The sequence below is a fragment of the Desarmillaria tabescens genome (genome assembly GCF_030435595.1).
Source record: "Desarmillaria tabescens strain CCBAS 213 chromosome Unknown EV420scaffold_3, whole genome shotgun sequence".
Taxonomy (NCBI): domain Eukaryota; kingdom Fungi; phylum Basidiomycota; class Agaricomycetes; order Agaricales; family Physalacriaceae; genus Desarmillaria; species Desarmillaria tabescens.
The window spans coordinates 1,130,287-1,149,972 of NW_026848302.1; the positions used below are offsets into that span (position 1 = coordinate 1,130,287).

At 47.1% G+C, this 19,686-nt stretch overlaps 7 protein-coding genes across 7 annotated transcripts; 5 read left to right on the forward strand and 2 right to left on the reverse strand.

Moving 5' to 3' along the window:
- Positions 1-2,558: 2,558 nt before the first annotated feature.
- Positions 2,559-3,992, forward strand: EV420DRAFT_665038 (uncharacterized protein). The gene is made up of 4 exons (XM_060482986.1): positions 2,559-2,792; positions 2,845-3,348; positions 3,420-3,571; positions 3,624-3,992. Exons 1-4 carry the CDS (start codon positions 2,763-2,765, stop codon positions 3,889-3,891), a joined length of 954 nt encoding a protein of 317 aa, XP_060337682.1. The 5' UTR covers positions 2,559-2,762; the 3' UTR covers positions 3,892-3,992.
- An 80-nt stretch (positions 3,993-4,072) lies between these two features.
- EV420DRAFT_665026 (uncharacterized protein) lies at positions 4,073-5,406 on the forward strand. The gene is made up of 5 exons (XM_060482984.1): positions 4,073-4,104; positions 4,159-4,434; positions 4,483-4,957; positions 5,008-5,045; positions 5,101-5,406. Exons 1-5 carry the CDS (start codon positions 4,093-4,095, stop codon positions 5,164-5,166), a joined length of 867 nt encoding a protein of 288 aa, XP_060337683.1. The 5' UTR covers positions 4,073-4,092; the 3' UTR covers positions 5,167-5,406.
- EV420DRAFT_665027 (uncharacterized protein) lies at positions 5,407-6,802 on the forward strand. The gene is made up of 4 exons (XM_060482985.1): positions 5,407-5,675; positions 5,731-6,234; positions 6,287-6,438; positions 6,491-6,802. The coding sequence occupies exons 1-4, from the start codon at positions 5,646-5,648 to the stop codon at positions 6,753-6,755; spliced, it is 951 nt and encodes a 316-aa protein (XP_060337684.1). The 5' UTR covers positions 5,407-5,645; the 3' UTR covers positions 6,756-6,802.
- Positions 6,803-7,184: 382 nt separating this feature from the next.
- Positions 7,185-7,855, forward strand: EV420DRAFT_1636125 (DOPA-like domain-containing protein; the record flags this gene model as incomplete). Its single annotated transcript, XM_060476549.1, has 4 exons — positions 7,185-7,374; positions 7,430-7,509; positions 7,561-7,691; positions 7,747-7,855. 4 exons carry the CDS (start codon positions 7,185-7,187, stop codon positions 7,853-7,855), a joined length of 510 nt encoding a protein of 169 aa, XP_060337685.1.
- A 1,142-nt stretch (positions 7,856-8,997) lies between these two features.
- EV420DRAFT_1699664 (uncharacterized protein) lies at positions 8,998-10,457 on the forward strand (the record flags this gene model as incomplete). The annotated part of the gene is made up of 4 exons (XM_060479479.1): positions 8,998-9,027; positions 9,076-9,554; positions 9,625-9,774; positions 9,830-10,457. The coding sequence occupies 4 exons, from the start codon at positions 8,998-9,000 to the stop codon at positions 10,122-10,124; spliced, it is 954 nt and encodes a 317-aa protein (XP_060337686.1). The 3' UTR covers positions 10,125-10,457.
- A 408-nt stretch (positions 10,458-10,865) lies between these two features.
- On the reverse strand, positions 10,866-15,243 carry EV420DRAFT_1636127 (CNH-domain-containing protein; the record flags this gene model as incomplete). The annotated part of the gene is made up of 11 exons (XM_060476550.1): positions 10,866-11,073; positions 11,128-11,305; positions 11,362-11,445; positions 11,496-11,715; positions 11,766-12,034; positions 12,089-12,157; positions 12,193-12,625; positions 12,675-12,830; positions 12,883-13,449; positions 13,499-14,625; positions 14,682-15,243. The coding sequence occupies 11 exons, from the start codon at positions 15,241-15,243 to the stop codon at positions 10,866-10,868; spliced, it is 3,873 nt and encodes a 1,290-aa protein (XP_060337687.1).
- Positions 15,244-15,356: 113 nt separating this feature from the next.
- On the reverse strand, positions 15,357-19,604 carry EV420DRAFT_1507175 (DNA polymerase lambda). Its single transcript, XM_060471356.1, has 19 exons — positions 19,423-19,604; positions 19,242-19,367; positions 19,065-19,190; positions 18,843-19,013; positions 18,187-18,790; positions 17,806-18,137; positions 17,557-17,746; positions 17,399-17,497; positions 17,276-17,344; positions 17,152-17,227; positions 17,011-17,102; positions 16,865-16,964; positions 16,692-16,811; positions 16,570-16,632; positions 16,392-16,514; positions 16,135-16,331; positions 16,068-16,079; positions 15,900-16,014; positions 15,357-15,849 (listed from the first exon to the last, which is right to left on the reverse strand). The coding sequence occupies exons 1-19, from the start codon at positions 19,521-19,523 to the stop codon at positions 15,755-15,757; spliced, it is 2,811 nt and encodes a 936-aa protein (XP_060337688.1). The 5' UTR covers positions 19,524-19,604; the 3' UTR covers positions 15,357-15,754.
- Positions 19,605-19,686: the final 82 nt, after the last annotated feature.

Genomic DNA, 19,686 nt, shown 5'->3' on the forward strand with positions numbered 1-19,686 from the left:
AGTGTCCTGTACAATTTTTACTGTATCGGAAGGACGGCGAGGAGCGTGGTCGGTCCGGATCGTACATGGCGTACACAACTTGAAGATTGTACGGGGGAGTTAATGAGTGTTTCGACGACTCAAGCAGAGAGCATTTAAGTGAGGGTGTGGAAACTGGTGAGTTGAGTTGACGCACTTAATTGTGGCTTGAGAGTGGTCGCTTGAATGTCGCACTTGAGTGTAATTACCTCAGTTGTTGGACGTTCGAGTGCCGACTCAAGCGTCACAATTTCTTACTGACTCAAGTCAAGCCACTCAAGTGCCCGCTCGAGTGTACCCGTGGTCGAGACCACAGACACTTAAATATTCAGCATATTGATTTATACATTTTGGATACTCTTAATTCGAACAAAGAGGCGTTGGATGCATACTTGAATTTTAGTGATGGATATATCTGGGGTCATATCGGATTTTCTAGATACCGATTGAAAGAGCTCGGTATTTTTGCAAAGGGGGTAGTTTTGTTTCGTTATAGCTTACGCGTACTACATCTCTTTTTAAATTTAGACGATACACCGCACATATGCTAGCTATGCAGCGTCGTAACATTCTTTGAGGCGCTGAGCTGCAGCGGTGGGTGTATTACATAGATATGCCAGATATGTGACTTACTGGGTGAGTGTCTTTCAACTCGGAGATCACTTCATGTATTTGTGTTTTCATTCCGATATGCATTACGTTGAGAAGGAATTGTGGCTGAATTGTCATTAACGGAGATCGATACCCCTGCGTACTGCTTACTTCTTGACTAGCCTGGCGAGCCGGCTTTATACTCTAGGACCTACGCAAAGAATTGACGTTCTGAGCTTCATACTTAGTCGTTTCAAATATCGAAAGACCGATTCTTGGCATTCTTTCTTGATGCCGTGAGGGCGTCTTTCACCCAGCTACCACCCAGTACCCTGCGGCCCCTCCAGAAGATGAACAGGTATCAAGTCTCACGAGAGAATGTTGGGATATGCGCAGAAAGATGACTGCTATCATTGCTCAGGCGGAGATGTCGACGAACGTCTCGAGAGAATGGGTGCCATGCTATATTCCTCAGGGAACAGTCTACAGCAGGTCAGTTTAGTTTTTACACCATGTTTACATTGTGAGATTTTGACGCCCGGAGTTGAGAAATATTCCGAACTCCTCGCCAAGGCACAACCGGATCTGCTTCGAGAGTGGGCAGAGAGAAGCTACTAGCAAGCGTGCTTGGAATGCAGCGCGGGAGTCCAACTCTCCCATGATTGTACCAGAATTGCTCAAAGTAGAGATCCATTCGATTGTTTGAATGCAAGTCACACCAAATGTATGTATGTTGTAATATCAAGATGTTCTCAGGTACCCTCTGAGTTCATCAGAACATGGTGATGGTGTAGGAACGGCTGGGTTCACAGTCCGAACATGTCGGCAAGCAATGTGCGCATACGCCGCAGTTTCGATCGTAGGCCTATATTTTTGTAGAAGGGCGTCACACCAATCTACGACTGCTGTTTTCTCAAGGCAGTCCATCAATGGTATAGCGGGGCGCTCCGAGAAGAGTCTATGCATCAGGTTATGCTCGAAGCTCGATGGCGTAGGTGCGGCCGGTACTTGGCAAGAAACAATATTTTTGGTTTCTCTATTAGTTGTGGCCGTGCAAAATAGTTATTGAGCAAATGGACTTGTCGGAGATCTCTGGCTTTCGCCCGCGCGCAAATCTCAGACTTGGAGCAAGTTGATAACTTTGGAGGTGACTCCAGCTCCGTTGGCGAACAGACTAGAGAAAGGTAAGGTTAATTGCGGATGGTGCAAGGTGTCGTTCGCTATCCATCATTCTCAATGATCGTCCAGGTACCCGTCGTCACATCAGCCTCCACATGTAGAAAGACTTTCCCATCCCTTCCGGCAAAGCAATTTCGTTGTGTCTCCAGATATACTGTACATAAAACTGAAATTCGAGTATGATTGGCATGTATACATATCTTCCAAGAGCTTGAAGAGAAATCGCTTCTTGAATAAACCTGCTGAAGGCGATTTTCGGGATGACTAGCTGGCCCGCTAGGCTTCTCCGGCTACTAGCAGCTGCAGTCAATAACCGGGCCAGGGTCAAGTGAAGTCCGATTATTAATACCGCGCGCCTACTACTCTCAACAGGTATGTACCGTCTGTCTATCTACGAGAGACTACGGGGTCGCTGTTCCGTTTCCTTCGGTCACTCAATAAAGCTACTGGCTTTACTTAAGAGTACTGTGCTATTAAGCCCGGGTCATGGAGCTAAAAATTAGTAACAGAGTTGCACGGTGAGCTATCTTCTTTTGACTGACCTAAACCTCATTTCACGCCCTCCATGCCACGGCTTCAGACCTTTATAGTACGCTAGCCATATTCAATGATTTTTTAATCAGATGTCGGTGCGTTCAAGGTTATGACCATGAAGCGATCGGACCTTTCGATCGCTCTATTACTAGCCTGGGCGTGCGCGCCCATTTGTCACCGATCTCATAATAGATCCACTTTCAAGTTGTGACCCACGCATTCGCCAAAACGGTTGACATCAATATATTCAATGGAGTTCCTGTGCACAGTGGCAGGTAAAATAATGGAACTGGTAGGATGAAACTCCCTGTCATTCAGACACGGACCTTCTTGTGACAGCCTTACCATTCCCCGAGGTCTTTTTTCTCTGAAGAGACCAGGGTATAAAAGGGATGTAAAACTTTGTGTCGAAGCATCTGTCTAGTACGATTTCAACATAAATGGCCTCCAATATTCTGCCCACCAGCGTGGTGAGCTCACTCTCTCCCATTTCACTGTGTTCTCACTCATCCTCCTCTTCAGATTCGCGAAATCGGCGAGAGCGTATGTCTACTGTTAGATCGATGCTCTGTCGATATGCAGACACAGCGAACTATTCCGTCTGACGGCGAGCTCTTTTCGCTGACGTGCGAAGAAGTAGCTCGTCAGGCTCTTATCGTCGACACGGAAACCTTGGAATTATTCAAGCCATACATTAGTCACGGCATCGACACTGTCACCATTGGGTACAACCATATCCAGGACATCAAGTCCCGTATCTACATCGTCCTCTACATGGCCTGCTTCTTCTACTTTGACGACAAGTTCACTCCGGAATATTCTGACTCTGGTCACCTCGCTCAGGACCTTTTTGCCTGCATGATTGGAAAGTCATCCCCCGTCGATCCTCTCCAACAGCTGTTCTGTTACCTGATGACGGAAGCTCCGAAATGCTTCCCTAATCATCCTGCGTCGAACATTGTTATCACAGGCACATTGAATTTTGTGACTGCTGCGAGTCTTGATTATCGCACCCAAGGCATGAAGGTTAGTGTCTATATTTCGAGTCCTGTGTATATAGTTCGACCTCTGATGGATTTATTCATTGCCGATTGTAGATGTCAGCTTCGGCTAAAAGATACGCGACGTTCACCAGAAGTATCTCTGGTGTTGCAGACGTTATGGGAGTGTTTATATTTCCAACTTCGGTCCCAGTGACTGCATATATCTCGGCTCTTCCTGACTTAATGGTTTTCATGTTGTCCGCCAAGTCAGTCCTTTTGCTTACCCATCTGGTACAATTACTCATACCATCTATGTAGTGACGTTCTTTCTTTCTACAAGGAAGAAGTTGCCGGGGAGGAACTGAACCGAGTTTCTCTTCTTGCTTTATGCAACAATTCCACAAAGACCGACGTTGTCAGGCGGCTCGTTGACTCTACCGTCGAAGCTCACAATAACATCTTGGATATCCTTAAATCGAACAAAGAGGCGTTGGATGCATACTTGAATTTTAGTGATGGATATATCTGGGGTCATATCGGATTTTCTAGATACCGTTTGAAAGAGCTCGGTATTTTCGCAAAATAGAGTATTTTAGTTTCGTTATAGCTTATGCGTATTACTTCTCCTCTTAAATTTAGACGATACACCACACGTTGAGAGGGAATTGTACTTAGTTGAATTGCCCCTGTGCTTACTTCTTGACGCGTAGCACGCGTATATCACGTGGACTTCAAAATTGTCTCGTAAGCAGTGAACTCTTTATTTTGTTCTCTCTTTTCACTGAACATGTACGGAGTTGTAAGTAACTCGCGCCTCTCTTTATCCTTTCTTCTATATTTACCAGCATTTCAGGTGCGATTTGAAGATACTGAACTTCTTCCGGCGTCCTCTCCAGAAGACTACCCGAAAATAATCAAATCTGGTATTGACGAAGAGGGACAGCATCACTTGTCACCTGCGATTACAGGACCCAATGGCATCGCTATGCTGCTCTACAGATTAGGCCGCCCCGAGTTACTCGAACGGCTATTCGATGTCGAGGGCACCCACGACTTCGACTTCAGCATGCACTTTGACTCAGATTATACGCAGGACTCCTATGTCCGCCGTCGAGGGAGAAAGGTCGAGGTTAGTTGCCTATTCTACCTTTGTAGACTCCAAATTTTATTCGCGTAGATTGGCTTTATCGATAGATACGGGGAGGAGGCTAATCACGGCGTTCGCTACCTCATCCAAGATCCCGTTCCTCCTTACAAAATCGGGGCATGGAAACCTGTCAGTACATCTGATATGGGTTCATCCTGGGGAGGCTCTGAGGTGTGGGTCCGAGCACAAGGAGAGGCGGTGGCTAAAGGCATCTGGTACAATCGACACTGGAACGGACACTCAATTTCTGTTCTGCGCTGGTCTGGTATGACCGAAGAACAACGAGATTCACTAGATCGCTGGAGAGCTGATTTTGCTAAAAAGTCGGCTGAAAAGAGGCAGAAGGAGACAGACGAGGAACGCAAAGGGCTAGAGGCTTTCGCAGGCTCGGAATTCCCAGACTTGGAGTTTGGTATGCAACGATATTGGAAACGCCAGCTGCGTTGTCGAGCAGACTGTGGTGTGGAGTTTGGCAGGTTTCAATGCGGTCGGTGCAAGAGAACTCGTGAGCGACGTCCGCCGTTCCCGACGATCCTTTCATTCACTTTTGTGCAGATTATTGTAGCGTCAAATGCCAGAATGAAGACTGGAAGGTCGGCCCCCCGTTTTTTCCTATCTCCCAAAGAAGTTGCTGATCTCCTCATCCAGTATCACAAGACCTACTGTGGAACTGAAGAGTCGGTGCCGAAACAATACCGTCGGCCCGACCTATAACCTTACAAGTTAATCAAACTTCATCTTCGTTTCTTACGTTCCATGCCATAATTTTAGGTCCTCCCGCTTGCCCATACATAATAACTTAGGATTTTTTGCAATCAAACAACGCACAGATTCAAGGTCCACGTCGGTATTTTGATCACGGAGCCCCCTCGTTTCATGTGGACCTTTAGATTATCGTACTGACCTAGGCGGGCCTTCATTCTGTCGCATGTTAGATCTGTTCCTTCTGAACTTCCGGATGCTCTCAAACCGTTGACGCCGCATAGGCAATAGACTTCCTTGTACCTCACAGGTGGCGAGTATTGGGTGTGGAACGCCTCGGCCTCTGGAATGAAACACCCTGTCATTTTCAAAGGGAACTTCTTCATGGTGTGCTGGCTCTGTTCCGAGGCCTTGGCTTTCTTCGAAGAGATCAGGGTATAAAAGGACGTGGTATCTTGTACTCGGATACTCCAAACACAATTTCATCGTCAATGTCCTCTACCTCCCTGCCCGCTAACGTGGTAAGCTCAGGTCTCTTCCTTAGTCACCAAATCTTCACTAATCTCTCGTCTTGAGATACGCGAAATCGGAGAAAGCGTACAGCTACTCTTAGATCGATGCTCTGTCGATATGCAGATACAGCGCGTCATTCCATTTGACAACGAACTATTTTCACTGGCATGTGATGAAGTAGCCCGTCAGGCTCTTATCCTCGACACGGAAACCTCCAAGTTATTTACGCCATACATCAAACACGGCGTCGACACTGTCACCACTTGTTACAACCATATCCAGGATATCAAATGCCGCATATACATCATCCTCTACATTGCCTGCTTTTTCTACTTTGACGACAAGTTCATCCCGGAATATTCTACCTCCGATAACGTTGCACAGGACCTTTTCGCCTGCATGATTGGAAAGTCATCCGCAGCCGATCCTCTACAGCGGTTGTTCTGTTACCTGATGACGGAAGCTCCGAAGTGCTTCCTTAATCATCCTGCATCGAACATTGTTATCACAGGCACATTGAATTTTGTAACTGCTGCGAGCCTTGACTATCGCACTCAAGGCATGAAGGTCTGTGTCTATGTTCGACTTTTGTGACGTACTCATTCATTGCGAATTTTAGATGCCAGCCTCAGCTAAAAGATATACGACGTTCACAAGAAATATCTCTGGTATTGCAGACGTTATGGGAGTGTTTATATTCCCAGCTTCAGTGCCGGTGACCGCATATATTGCGGCCATTCCGGACCTAATGGTTTTCATGTTATCTGCCAAGTCAGTTCTTTCGTTTATTCTCCCATCGCGATGACTTATCTCGATCGCTTAGTGACGTTCTTTCTTTCTACAAGGAAGAATTAGCAGGGGAAGAACTGAACCGAGTTTCTCTTCTTGCTCGATGCGACAACTCTAAGAAGACAGACGTCCTGAGACGGCTCGTTGATTCTACGGTCGAAGCTCACAACAATATTTTGGATATCCTTAAACCTAATGAAGAGGCATTGGACGCGTACTTGAGCTTCAGTGATGGGTACATTTGGGCTCATGCCGGACTTTCTAGATACCGTTTGAAGGAGCTGGATATTTTCCCATAATCGAGTGGTTTCGTTTCTATTACAGTATCTTGCGCGCACTATCTACTTTTGGTATTTGAACGATATACCACATATTAACTCGCGCTATGCAGCATCATTCTAGACATTCTTCGAGGTGAAATTGAGTGATGGGTATTAGATAATGTTGCTTACTAGGTGGATATCCTTTGAGCTTGGAACTCATTGCGTTGTTCCAATATACAGCATACATTACGTTGAGTGGGGATTGTGACTGGATTGTTCTCACTGTCATGGCTATAAGGAATATGTTATGCCCTTGAACTTTTAACAAGTGACCTTAAGTGACCCACGCTGAGTACCGATGATTACGTTACTGTGATGACACTGCTTACATCGACCTTATTCATCCATGACCAACGTATATAAGGATGCATTCCGCCCTTCAGCACTACCACCACGCCCCGAATAATGGCCAAATATCCTTCCCCTCTCATTGGATACGAAAATTCTCCACCTCTACCGACTGGCGTCAACCCAGACGGCAAATCGCTGACAAACGACATACTGAAGGATGAGCAGGGCAAGCCGGTACTCAGCAAGGCATACGACGAATTCGTGGATCCAATTGACAAGAAGAACAATGGATTCGACTTTCATAGTGGGTGCTGTCGATATTATCGCTGTTCTCGACGGTATTGAAGCCAGGACGACAGTCTATTATATGCAACACGCCCCGGACGAGATTGAGTATGCCAGGAAGCTGCACGAAAGAATCAGGAGAGAGTTTCCAGAGGTGCACCTTGATTTCTGCTCGCTGTTTCAAGACTAATTTCCTTTTGTGTAGATGAGAATCTATCGATTCTGGGAGCGACCTGTGGGACCCCATCCTGTTTCAATGTTCGAAGTGAATACTTTCACGCCTCACATGACGGGAACGTTGTTCTCTTGGCTAGCAGTTAATCGGGGACCTTGCTCGTGAGTTTTTTCTGTCCTTTTATGCATTTAATAGACTCTCATCTGCCGAGTTTAGTGTTCTCATCCATCCCAATACTGGAGACGAGTACCGTGATCATACAGAGCTTGTAACCTGGATGGGTAGGCCCTGGCCATTGAATACCGATTTTCTGAACCGCCATTGAAGATTGGGTCGGTGACCTTTCTTCGTTGTTTTAGTGTCAGGCTAATCCCAGGCTTCTTTGGATTCGGCATACCTACAGGCACGAGTGCTTCCAGTACATAAGGCACATTGGTTTCGTAACTCGACTCGTCATCTTTGAGAATCGGGGTGTATTTTTAGCAAATCTTGGTCATAGGAAAGGTATCGTGGATGGCATTGAAAGCAGCAACATACATATGTAAATCAGTAAGAAATTACTCATAAAAATTTGTTCTCAGATAACGACCCAATTTGAAGCTCGTGACTTGAAATGTTGCGTGAGTATTCTTGAAATGGCGGGATGCATTCAGAACAAAGAAATGGAACGTTTCGGATGTTCTTCCGCAGATCTTTGGCGATTGTGTTAAAAGGGTCATATCTCGTTCTTGGTCACCTGAGATGTCCGTGGCTCTCGCGCGATGAACATTGGCCATAGAGCATCAAACTCAAATCTTCGGTTCCCTCAGAGAACCTTGAAGCCTACAGGAACTGGCCAGGCACGCATTCGTATGAGGGGATGGCTCTACGCGTGTATTAACGCCTCGTGGACTGAAAGTTGGCTCCAGCAAACTTCCATTGGTCGAAAATGGGTGTCATCGATCAGTATTTATTCTGCTGGTGGGGACAAATCAGAGTCGAAAATAACGACAGGGCCGGTCCCAAGATGAAGCATCTCCGTCTACATTAAGGACCAGGTTAGACGCATCAGATCTGACCAACGCCAGGCTAAAGGGTACTCCAATTTCTCTCCCCATCCGTGCTCTCAGTACTTATCCATGTCTACAGGCTCTCCACCGTTAATATATGTTAGCTATTGCGTCACAGGTCTTTGAATAAAATATGCCCCAGGCCCATGAAATGCGTTTACTAGCTGTCAATTCAACAGAACTCTAGATTCATTGATACGCCAACAATTACGGAGTGGGATTTGTGACACTTTCGTAAGCTAGGTGTATCCGGGCTTACTGGCATTATCACCGGTGTCCCCTAGAGCGATGGTGAAACGTTTTGATGGTGATTCAGTATATCTCTTCCCCGGAAAAACACAGTACTCAATGCGTATATCCAGTCGCAGCGCTGAAGGCAGGTATATATTGCAACATGTTCTTTACAAAATTATCCACGATGGCCCTTTCTACATTACCTATACAAACGGTAAGCCGATTCTTTGCTTCTATCTCTATTGATCTGAGTCATTTTGAGATACGATCTCCCAGAGAGAGCATACATCTACTCTTGAGTCGATGCTCTGTCGATCTCCAAACGCAACGAACGATCCCATTCGACAACGAACTACTTTCGCTGGTGTGCAAAGAAGCAGTCCGCCATGGCGTCATCCTGGACCCAGACACCCCAGGCTCATTCATACCATACATGAAGCAAGGAGCCGACACTATCTCCGCCTGCTTCTCCCACCTTCAGGACATACAATCTCGCGTATACATGATCCTTTATCTCGCGTCCTTCTTCTACTTGGACGATAAATTCACTCCATCGGACTCCTCTGAAAACATGGCCCAGGAACTTTTTAGTTGCGTGATGGGGAGAAAGGCACCAAGCGATCCCATGCAGAAGTTGTACTGTTTTCTTGTGACGGAGGCTCCAAATTATTTCCCAAATCCACCCACGTCGAATATCATCGTTACAGGGAGCCTGAACTTTATCACAGCTGCCATCCTTGAGTATCGTACGCAAGGAATGAAGGTGAGTGTCATATTCTGGCTTGAAATGGGCTGCTCATACGGATCCTAGATACCTCCGTCGGCTGAAAGATATACAAGATTCGCCAGAGATGTCTGGCTTTAACGAAGTTATGGGATTATTCATATTCTCATCTTCCGTTCCTTTCACTACGTACATTACGGCTGTGCCAGACCTGATGGTATTCATAGGATCTGCCAAGTCAGTTCTTTCGGGTGTGATCACCAAGCTCTAACGATAATTGTTATTTCTTTAGTGACGTTCTCTCTTTCTACAAGGAAGAGAGTGCCGGCGAATCAACGAACCAAGTATCTCTCCTTGCTTCGTGCTCAAAATGCCCCAAGATTGAGACTGTCAAGCAGCTCGTGGATATCACCGTTGAAGCGCATCGCAACATTCTAGATATCCTTCGCCCGAACAAAGTGGCTTTGGATGCGTATATGAGTTTTAGCGATGGGTATCTTCGAGCACACATTGGAATCTCTAGATACCGCTTAGAAGAACTGGGTTTTCAGTCTGGATTGGTATTTAACTCTATGGCGCGCATGTAGACAATATACATCTTCCTTTATACTTATTTTGGAAAATACCAGATCATTTGTGTGCCGAACAGTTCTACGGCATCGCACAAGTTAACATGACCATCACTTCGCCTTGCATATTTCATAGTCTTCCTCCATCGATTCGACTGGCGTGCTCCATTTATTCCTGGTAGTTCGGCACTAATGCTTGAGATACAGATACAGTCTGAAGACTAGATTTTACGGCCGCGAGACAGATTGTGCAAACCCTTTTGATATACTTCTCACCGACAGGAGGAGGAAAAGAGACGTATAGCTGTTAAGAGGGAACTAGATACCTCTACGGCGCAACAAGCGGACGAACATCAATGCAAGACTTGAAGTTCAATCTCTATATCAGAACGTTCAGATACAGGCTTCTAGAAGAAGCACTCCGCATTTTCACTATCGATCGTGAGTGGGGCTTGAACCATTGACATGTTCCTGCCATGTCTCTCATGCTCCAGTCGCTACATGGCCCTTCGAAGTTCCTAACTTGCATACCTGAGGTCCTAGGAAACGCCGAATATAAGTTCGCGTGATCCAAATAATTTTAGGATTGATGATACAGATACTAGAATATATCCTAAAACAATGTGAGTGAACTGATATGTCAGACGAAACAGCAGGTATGTGCAGGTGCGGGTTAATATAGGACAAGGGAAACACCAAAGGAACAAAGCACAACAACGAACGAAATGAAAACGGATCGGAGAAGAGAGCCGTCGGATGTCACCGTGATCCGCGTGATGTCATCGACACATTATCCGACATGTATCTTTGCGCTCCAAGGACTGTTCGTAGAGCTAACACCCGGTCATCAGAAACCATCAGTATCTCGTCACGACCTGCGCCTAGTGAATTCCGATTGTATTGATTCACGTTCATGTTGGGATGATATGGCATCTGCTGCGCCTGAGGCTGCCCGTAACCCCCATAACTGAAAATATACAAGTCAGAGGATGTGATTGTACATTGCTTACTTGTAACATACCCAGCTGGATAAGAGTTGTAGTAGGCCGCACCGCCACTATTAATGACAGACGGAGGGTTGTCTGCAAATAGCAACCGTAAATTGGAGCCTTGGATGACTTGCGACATTGCGCCTGTGTCTATGTGCCTTATTTCCACAAACGATGGTTCAAAGGCGAGCACGAAAGGCTCATGCAGTGCTAATTTTACTCTGCATAAGCTAGGCTATATAGATTAGATGACATGAATTACTCACCAAATCCGGTTGGAACCCCCTCCCAATGCACCATAAAGTCCTTCCGTGACATTCGACCAGACTTGTTGACATAAAAAGCAAATTCTGGGGCTTCGTTAGTCGGAGACTCGAGCAATAGAACAGACTTATCTTACCATCGTAGCACAACAGAAACTCGTTCTGTATGCGATAGATCGCCATAGGCTTCAGACCCTCTCTTCTTCGGACAAACTCCAGAGACTCGTCACTGGGATCCAGAAGTCCCTGGGTATCCAAAGTTTCGAGATCCACGATCTCAAAGCCCTTAGGGCACCCAACACACATTTTCGTCTTGAGGTAGTGTATCGACGTGGACTCGACCGGTATGTAAAATTCCTGGGCATAAAATCAGTTTCTTCTAAACCATTTAAGGAAAAGATACCGACCCTGAAAAGCTTCAGTGTATCGTTACCTCCATTGATCAACTTTTTAAACGTCGGCTTGCTCCGTCCACGAACATTTTGATCTATGGGCTCCAGCGTCTTGAAGGTACTAGACAGCTGTGTCGACTTCACAATGCATACCAGCATCTTCCCTAGGCAGTATCCTGCTTTGAAGAACGACGTGTGAGATGATATACGTTTCGCTCGTTTAATACCAGCATTAGGATCCATAGGGTCCAGGGCATCAAGAGGGACGGTAAACACTGATCGCTCTAAGAGTGCCGTTAAACCTGAAAATATACTACCCAAAACAACGGGACACGTACCGGAAAGGATTATGAGTAGCTGATATGCTTCCAATACGTCAATTTGCATGACTTCCAAGAGCGCCAATACTTTTACGGATCCTTAGACATGTCCCTTAAATCACTGATATAAATCCCATCATCCGTCCCATAGGCCATTCTCTTGCCCCCACTCAATGGAGCCACGCAATTGACCTTGTTCACTCCAGTGAAAAAGCCCTCGCACAGTGTCACGGTCTCAAAAATGGTACTCCGCTCTCGCATAGCCTGCTGCTGCTGATAAATATTCTCAAGCCATTTGCGCTGGCCTAACTGGGAATTTGACCATAGGACGAGATTGTAGAACTTCCGACCCAAATGGATGAAGTTGATCCAGTATTGACCTTTCGCTCCTTCCGGAGGGCGGACTGCTATGGAAGGGGCATGAGGCGATCCACGATTGTCCCGATTGAAGGACGTCTTCTTGACGAGCCCTTGACGTTGCCGTGGTCTAATGGTACCATTTCCAGTGTTGGTGTCTTCTGATGCGGTGATGAGGAGGAGTTCGAGAGGTATTGGCTTGATCATACAAGTTAAATAGAGAAAACAAAGAGATAAAAAAACATACCCTACGATAGACTTTGACCTGTTCGTGCTGTTTCGTCTTGACAGATTTTGTAAACAATAATGCGTGATCAAATAGATACACTTGGATTTCCCCATCGCGTTTGTTTAGAGGACCCTTATAAACCATATCTCGGCCCTCTTCCCGAAGTCGAAGATTCTTTAACCCGTGTCACTAAGATCGTGAAAGGCATATTAAGCGAACCACTCACTACTTCTTCTCCAGGTTTGAAGACCAATGCCTGATCAAGTTGGATCAGATTGAACCGATTTTCCGTCTTTCCCGATTCCGCATTGACACGACCTAGGAACTCTCGCACAAGTGAAATGGCCTCAGGAAGCAAAGTCTTGTCTGGGTTGTCCTCAGGCGTGTGTTTTAAAACAGCCTCTAGCAGCAGAGGATACCTTGCTAATCGAGTAGTCGGCTTAGTGAGATATGCATTAAGCTCCAACTTTCTCGACTCGGGCAATCGTTCCGTCGTCTCAACAAACTGAGCAAAGGCCGGATTCGCGTTCTTCTCCTTCTCAAATTCGTACTTGCCATAGAGTTGATGGGCACCATACGATACAAATGGTCCGAAGTGAGGGACAGCTTCCAACAAGATGTCACCAATCTTCTCTACCACAGCGTATGACTTTTGACGTTTGTTGAGCGCGTCTCGAAGACGTGTATTCACGGCAATGATGTCAAATACGTTCCAGAAGACTTGTTCCAAGAAAGCCGTCCGTCGCTCAGGTGGAATTACGTCGTCTTGTTCTTGCAGGCGTTTGATCCAGATCTAGCCAGATCTTGTCAGTTACGCGTTACAATGAGATTTCGGCACTCACATCTCGAAGATATTCCATGTCCCTGACAAAGTCGCGTTCTGTATAAATGACCTCGTTGATTGCTTCCTGTCTTTTCTTCTCTTGGTCGGAAACGCTGTTAACCACTTCCTGTGGCACGGAATGAATCCAAAGGGTTCCGGCATCAGGCAGGTCACCCAAACTTTCTCGGCTAATTTGCTTAGAGAGACCGGGTTGTGGTTTCATGTTCAGCCGTGCTTGTTGTTCAAGTCTACGGGGACAGGCTATGCTGTAACACAACTGATCCCGGGAACAGGTGGGAGAATAGCAGTCGGTGAGAAGGGTGAAGACTCCAGATGGTAGTTCGACCTCATCAGAAGTCACCGAACCTTTACGCAGTCGAGGAATAGAGGTAGATGGAGATGGAGATGAATCATTCTCGTGTTCGGTGAGAATTTTAGGCATGATGGGCTCATTGTTTTGAATACCCAATTCTCCGCTGACAAAAGGACTTGGAAGCTTTGTTCTGAACCTGTAAAGTTCATTAGGGCTATCACGAAGACGGTGATCATAGGTGACATCGTGGAAGAACTTCTGAGCATCGAGAGCACGCCCTAACAGCAAGGCAAGGTTTCTGTCCGTTGTTTTGATAATGTAGGCGATTTTATCGACCGCCTCGCGTCCGTCAAATGCCTCTTTGTACTCCAACCCATCCTTGATACGATCGCCTAAGTTTATACGATCTCGGAAGGCCTCAGCAACGCGGGAAAGAAGGGCCGGGTAGACAATAGGGGACTTCTTAGGGACACGGATAGAGTTTGGAGAATCCCGGCCTTCCTTGTGAGCTGGAACAGGTGGACGAGCCACAGAATTGCGCACTGGTGTCGTGGCAGACATGGACATGGAACGATCTTGTGGAGCCCGTTGGCGGGGACCGCCGACGCGAGAAATATGAGCGGATTCAGAGGACCTACGGGCGGCTACAGTGGAAGTTGATGATTCTTCCATAGAGGGATGCTCAACCATTGTAAATGAAGAAGGAGAGGCGCTAGTGACCGAGGAACGGATGGACTGGGCAGAGTGCGTGTCGACGTGAAGAGGAAATGGACTCTCATTCGATCCATGGGAAAAGCGGCTGTGATGATGGGGCGGTATGGGGGGAGAAGGTGCTGAAACAATGAAACATTGAAGAAGGATCAGAATAAGACGGGAAGCGTGGACTCACTTGGACCCTTGCGAGCCCACGGAAGCTCACTGCTGTCATCAGTTCCGGCATCACTCAAGTTGGAAAAATCAACATTGAGTCGAGAGCTGTCGACGGGAATTCCGAGTCTTGGTGGATCAGGAGTGCGACTCTGGGGCATGGGAGACGGCTGGTAACGCTGTGGACCATTCAGGTAGACCTGGGCCTGGTAAGCCTGAGCTGGGGTAAGGCCAGACCTTGTTAATGCGTCGAGGTTGGGATCTGGCGGCTCTTCGGGAAGAGGAACGATTATGCCCATGCCGTTGGGGTTGCTGGCGACAGATCTCGCGCGAGTGATGACCGTCGGCGGCGCCAAGGACGATCCAGAAGGAGCATATGGATACCCGTATTGCATGGGCGGTGGCTGCCTGTATATATACTGCGCGTTGGGCGGCGGCGGCGGCGACTGCTGGTAAGAGACACTGTAGGTGCGCCGGTCCTGATATTGAGGATAATATTGGGGTGGAGGCAGCGGCTGGTGGTGAGTAGGTCGCCCGAAAATCGACTGGTAGGCCGCATGCCGCTTGTCTGGCGCCCCATCCATGGTCAACGCCGTCGTCGACGACGACGTTCAGATAGAAATACAGTGAAATGGGTGGTGCAGCTAAGGTTGCACCGTTACAGGTGTCACACTAGTGACTATCACGTTCTTGACGCCTTTTAATTGTGTCACCAAGACTCTGCTCTGTTCATCAATTTCTCCAGTCCGAAAACTCACTCGAATTCCTGCTAGCCTCTAACTCACTACAGGACTGCTGGAAATCCAAAAATTGTCTCAAGTCCAGTTGAACCTCCTGAATTTCAACTCGGAAGTTTCCAGGTGGAGCACCAGTTGCTAGCGGAGAGACAGGCTAACATTCTGACGCGCTCTGTTTGCTGCAACTCGTATTTATCGCTACCCTTGGACCCATGCGTTTCGCTAACGTTGTGATACCATCACCGCGCCGGTGACCCCCCCGCACAGTCCCCGCATCCACCCAACGACGGATGATATCATTTATGTTAGGGGCTCTCAACCAGGCGAACGATACACAATAACTCAGCGTATAATTTAATTAAGAAAAGTTCCGGACTCTCTCATGAGGCTCCTGGTATGGCACATTTAAAATCTTAAAAATTTCTTCCTCAGTTTCCGATGCCTTTATGGTACCTGCGGACGATCGTTAGAGCTTCGCGAACTCCTCGATTGTCGGTACATACCGGTGTTCAGCTTCTTCGTGCGGTTGCTTGTATCACGTACTACTCCCTCCCACAACCCCCTCTGGTTCAGAGAGTACTCCATGTGCCTGGCCTTGAGGCGCATAGCCCGGTTGAACTAGAGAAAAATCAGTAATTATGACAACGGATGACTTCCGATAGAGGCCGCACAATATCATCTCCCTATGGCAATCAATTGACGATCAGAATGGCCCTAATGAAACAAGAGATAACGTACAGTATAATACAGCAGGGCTGCACCTCTTGACTTCCAAGGAATAGTCAAAAAGTCGATTCGTCTTTGGCGCGAGCCTTCTTGTGGAAGATGACAAAGACCACGATAAATCGCTTCTAGATCGCGGGTATCCGGAAGCGCTAGATCCTCCGTTACTATATCTGCTTCATGGAGTTTCTTTAGTAACTTTCCAAGAACGCCTAAATTTCCGGATCGGTCAAGACATATCCCGATAACCCAAATTCAAAGTTTCCACTCACCGGCGTGCGTCCTGCCGTCGTCAGGACATCTAGTGATCATGATGTCGATGTCGCCACAATCCGCCTTGCCCCGTCGGTAACTTCCCATGATCTCGACGAAGAGATTGGGGTCAATGGATAATGCTAGATAGGACCAGTCATTCATATATTCATTCAACCTTACAGATTGACAAATCACCTATGGGCTTTATCAGGTCAAACAGTGCTTTAGCTTCTTCGCGGGGCATGCGGCTATTGATGTCTGACATATGCGTCAAATTTCTTGTATGTATCCAACAACCAATGCAAATGAAAGGTTACCGTCATAATACTTGAGGCCGATCTTTTGAGCGTTGGACAGCTTACACCCGTATTTCCCCGTCCTAAGATCGTCAAGGGAACGATTTCCAGTGGCGTACCATTGCAGAGAGATCTTTTTGCCTTGACGATATTCAATTTCTCTCAGTAGAAAAGCACATCATATAAAGACCTACCAACACCGTAGATACCCTGAAAGATACGAGACACGATGACTTGATCTGTCGTTTCGTATTGGATTCGTCGAAGACCTCCCGTTTCCAAGATCTCCATGATCTGGACATCGTTAACAGAATGCAACTCCATTATATAACAGACCCACCTTTTGGGCAGTTTTCTGGCCAATGCCTGAAAGAGATAGTATTTCATTTGCGTGCTTGATACGCTTAGGATATGCGCGTATAGCGGAGATTGCTAAAAACAAATCACGTACGGTAGGAGACATTTAAAACGCGAGATATACCTCTATTATATGTAAAGACTCTCCAGTATTCATCAGATCCCGCTTTCGCCGCATGTAACTCCTTAAGTTCGGAAAGCTACGAAATGTCAGTCTGACAGCATCGCCAATATGGAAATAACGTTACCAGATCGACGACGTCTTGGTTAGGACAGACCTGCCTCACTTGCATCCCTTTGTTATCACAGGCATAACCCTAACTCAGTGTCATAAGACTTTTGGTCCAGCACTGTACGCTGCACCTACGCACCCGTTTCATAGGTTTAGCAGGCTTATGATCCGACTCCGTATCAGTTTCGAGCTGGTCGTCTTCGGATTCCGAGTCTTCGGCTTCGCCGTAACGCGTCCACTAGGCAGGCACAAGACACATTCGATTAATGGTTTGAAGGGTAACGTCTTAAGACAAACCTGGTTCTCATGTTCGGCTCTTGCCTGGTCATAAAATTCCGCAAGAGGATCATCTTTCGACACCTCGAAAAATTTCGACTCCGAGACATCGAGCTTGGAAGTGGAAGTCGCGTCCTTCATGTCGCTGGGAAAAACCTCCGACGATTCCGCCTCTTCTTCTGATTCTGAATCATGGACGGCATCCCGGCTACTAAGAGGGTGGAAATCCTGATTGAAAACAGGTTAAAAGGCTGCTATATGAAGGCTCACTTCTTGGGACACTTCGTCGACGCTGATGCTTGACCAATCCTTTCGCCTGATGCGGTGTAGCCTTCAAGGCCAGCGTAAAACCGCTCATGGTAGGCTGCATAAAGATCATATGACGGCAACCTTACGTTGCGATCTGGCCCTTTTTCAGCTTGACCTATGCAATTGGAGACCCAGTCCCATGTCAAGGTTGGTATATGGTCAGGTATGTCACTTATTCTGCGTAGTCCACATTTGCTGAGCAATGTACCCAATGAGCACGTAGAACGGACAACGATGTGCGTAACGACATTGGGATCGAAATGCGGCTGTAAATTAGCGCCAAATTTCACCAACTACCGAGCGTGTGAGTCACCATCGTAAACCACTGGTCAACTGACTCACTATTTCCATGTTTCCTTGAGTTCGTGGTAAAGCGTAGTCTTGGTCTCCGCCGCAAAAATAGATGTTCTTTCCGGTCAAGAACTTGGTGACTTTCTTGGTTTTGGGATCGGCGTCCAAACGCTTTTGTTCTTCCATGAGATGGACAGCCCATTCCGCGGGAGACATTTTTATTTTCTTATTTTTAGCGCTCTTCCCAGCGTTGGTAGATTTACTGACGACGTTCTGGGGCTTGCTCACGGCCGTCTTCCTGATTGCGGGTGTTGAGAGTTGTAGCGAAGAGGAATCTTGTATTACTGATACCGAGTCGAGAGAAGGGGCAGATGAATTATTACCGAGAGCGGAGGCTTTGTGAACCTTCGGTTGTCGGCTCTTACTAGCATGGTTGGCAATGCATCTAGCTATGTCAGATTCCAGATCGCTTGAGGTTGTTCTTCGAGGGCTTTCCGAAGTCTCGGGAAGTATATTGTCATCGCCAGGCGTTGAGGCAGATGCCGGGCGCCTGATAGCGGCCTGATACGTTGCATGTTGCTTGCGCACGCCTGATGTTTTGTTGGACGTTTGTTGCTTGGTCTTTGCTGTCTTTGTACCTTGATCAAAAGAATTCCTGAGCGGAGATGAAGTGAACAAGGGGAAAATGTCAGAACCAATGGACTGACTTGGATATCTCTTCGATGGAAGATGAGGGCGTGAGCTTGATCCCAGGAGTACGCTGCGCGTCAGACATAGACGGTCGTTTGTACAATGTTACGGAGTTTGCCGGCGGCTCGGCGATTAACGCTGGTGAGATTTCTTCGGAATGGCTAGTACACGCCACGGGCGAAGACGAACTTCCCGTAACCATTAAAATCGTGGCACAGTTACATGACGGAGGCGCTGACCTCATTTGTCCAAAGGCCGTCGGCAAGTGCGGCTTTGGTGGTTCTTGCCCACTTGCTGTTTTTCTGCGCCGCTTACTACGTGAAGGATTTGGTTCAACGAACTCTGACGTCTCCTTGCGCTTTCCCCTGCGTATATCTGGTGAGAAAATGATAAAGGGAATTGGCGGAGAGTGCCACCGAGGAGATTTATCAGACAAGTCCACATCCATATGATCGGGATGTGGCTCTGGCGTAGTACTAGATGCTTCTGTCTGCAGAGATGAAGGCACCAATGAAGTCGACGGCGAAGTAGTAACTATGTTGCTGTTACTTGGCGCGTCAGCCAGGGTTGAGTGTTCATTGAAAGGGGCTTCTGCACCTTGTTGATAGTTTCTGAGACAGGTACTGTTGGAGTGCATCGCGAGCTAGACGCATGTGTTCGTCTTGCTCTGCGAAAAAAGCAGCGAAATCAGGGTTCATCTCAGAAGGTTAATAACGGCGAGGTGAACGAAACAAAACGAGGATGAAAGTGAGAGAACAAGAGCGAGGGGATGATGATCGGGCTGAGTCATCAGAGTAAATAGTGGTAACACAGACGCGTTAATTAAATCACGTTGTTCACGTGATGTGATTGATGCCAGAT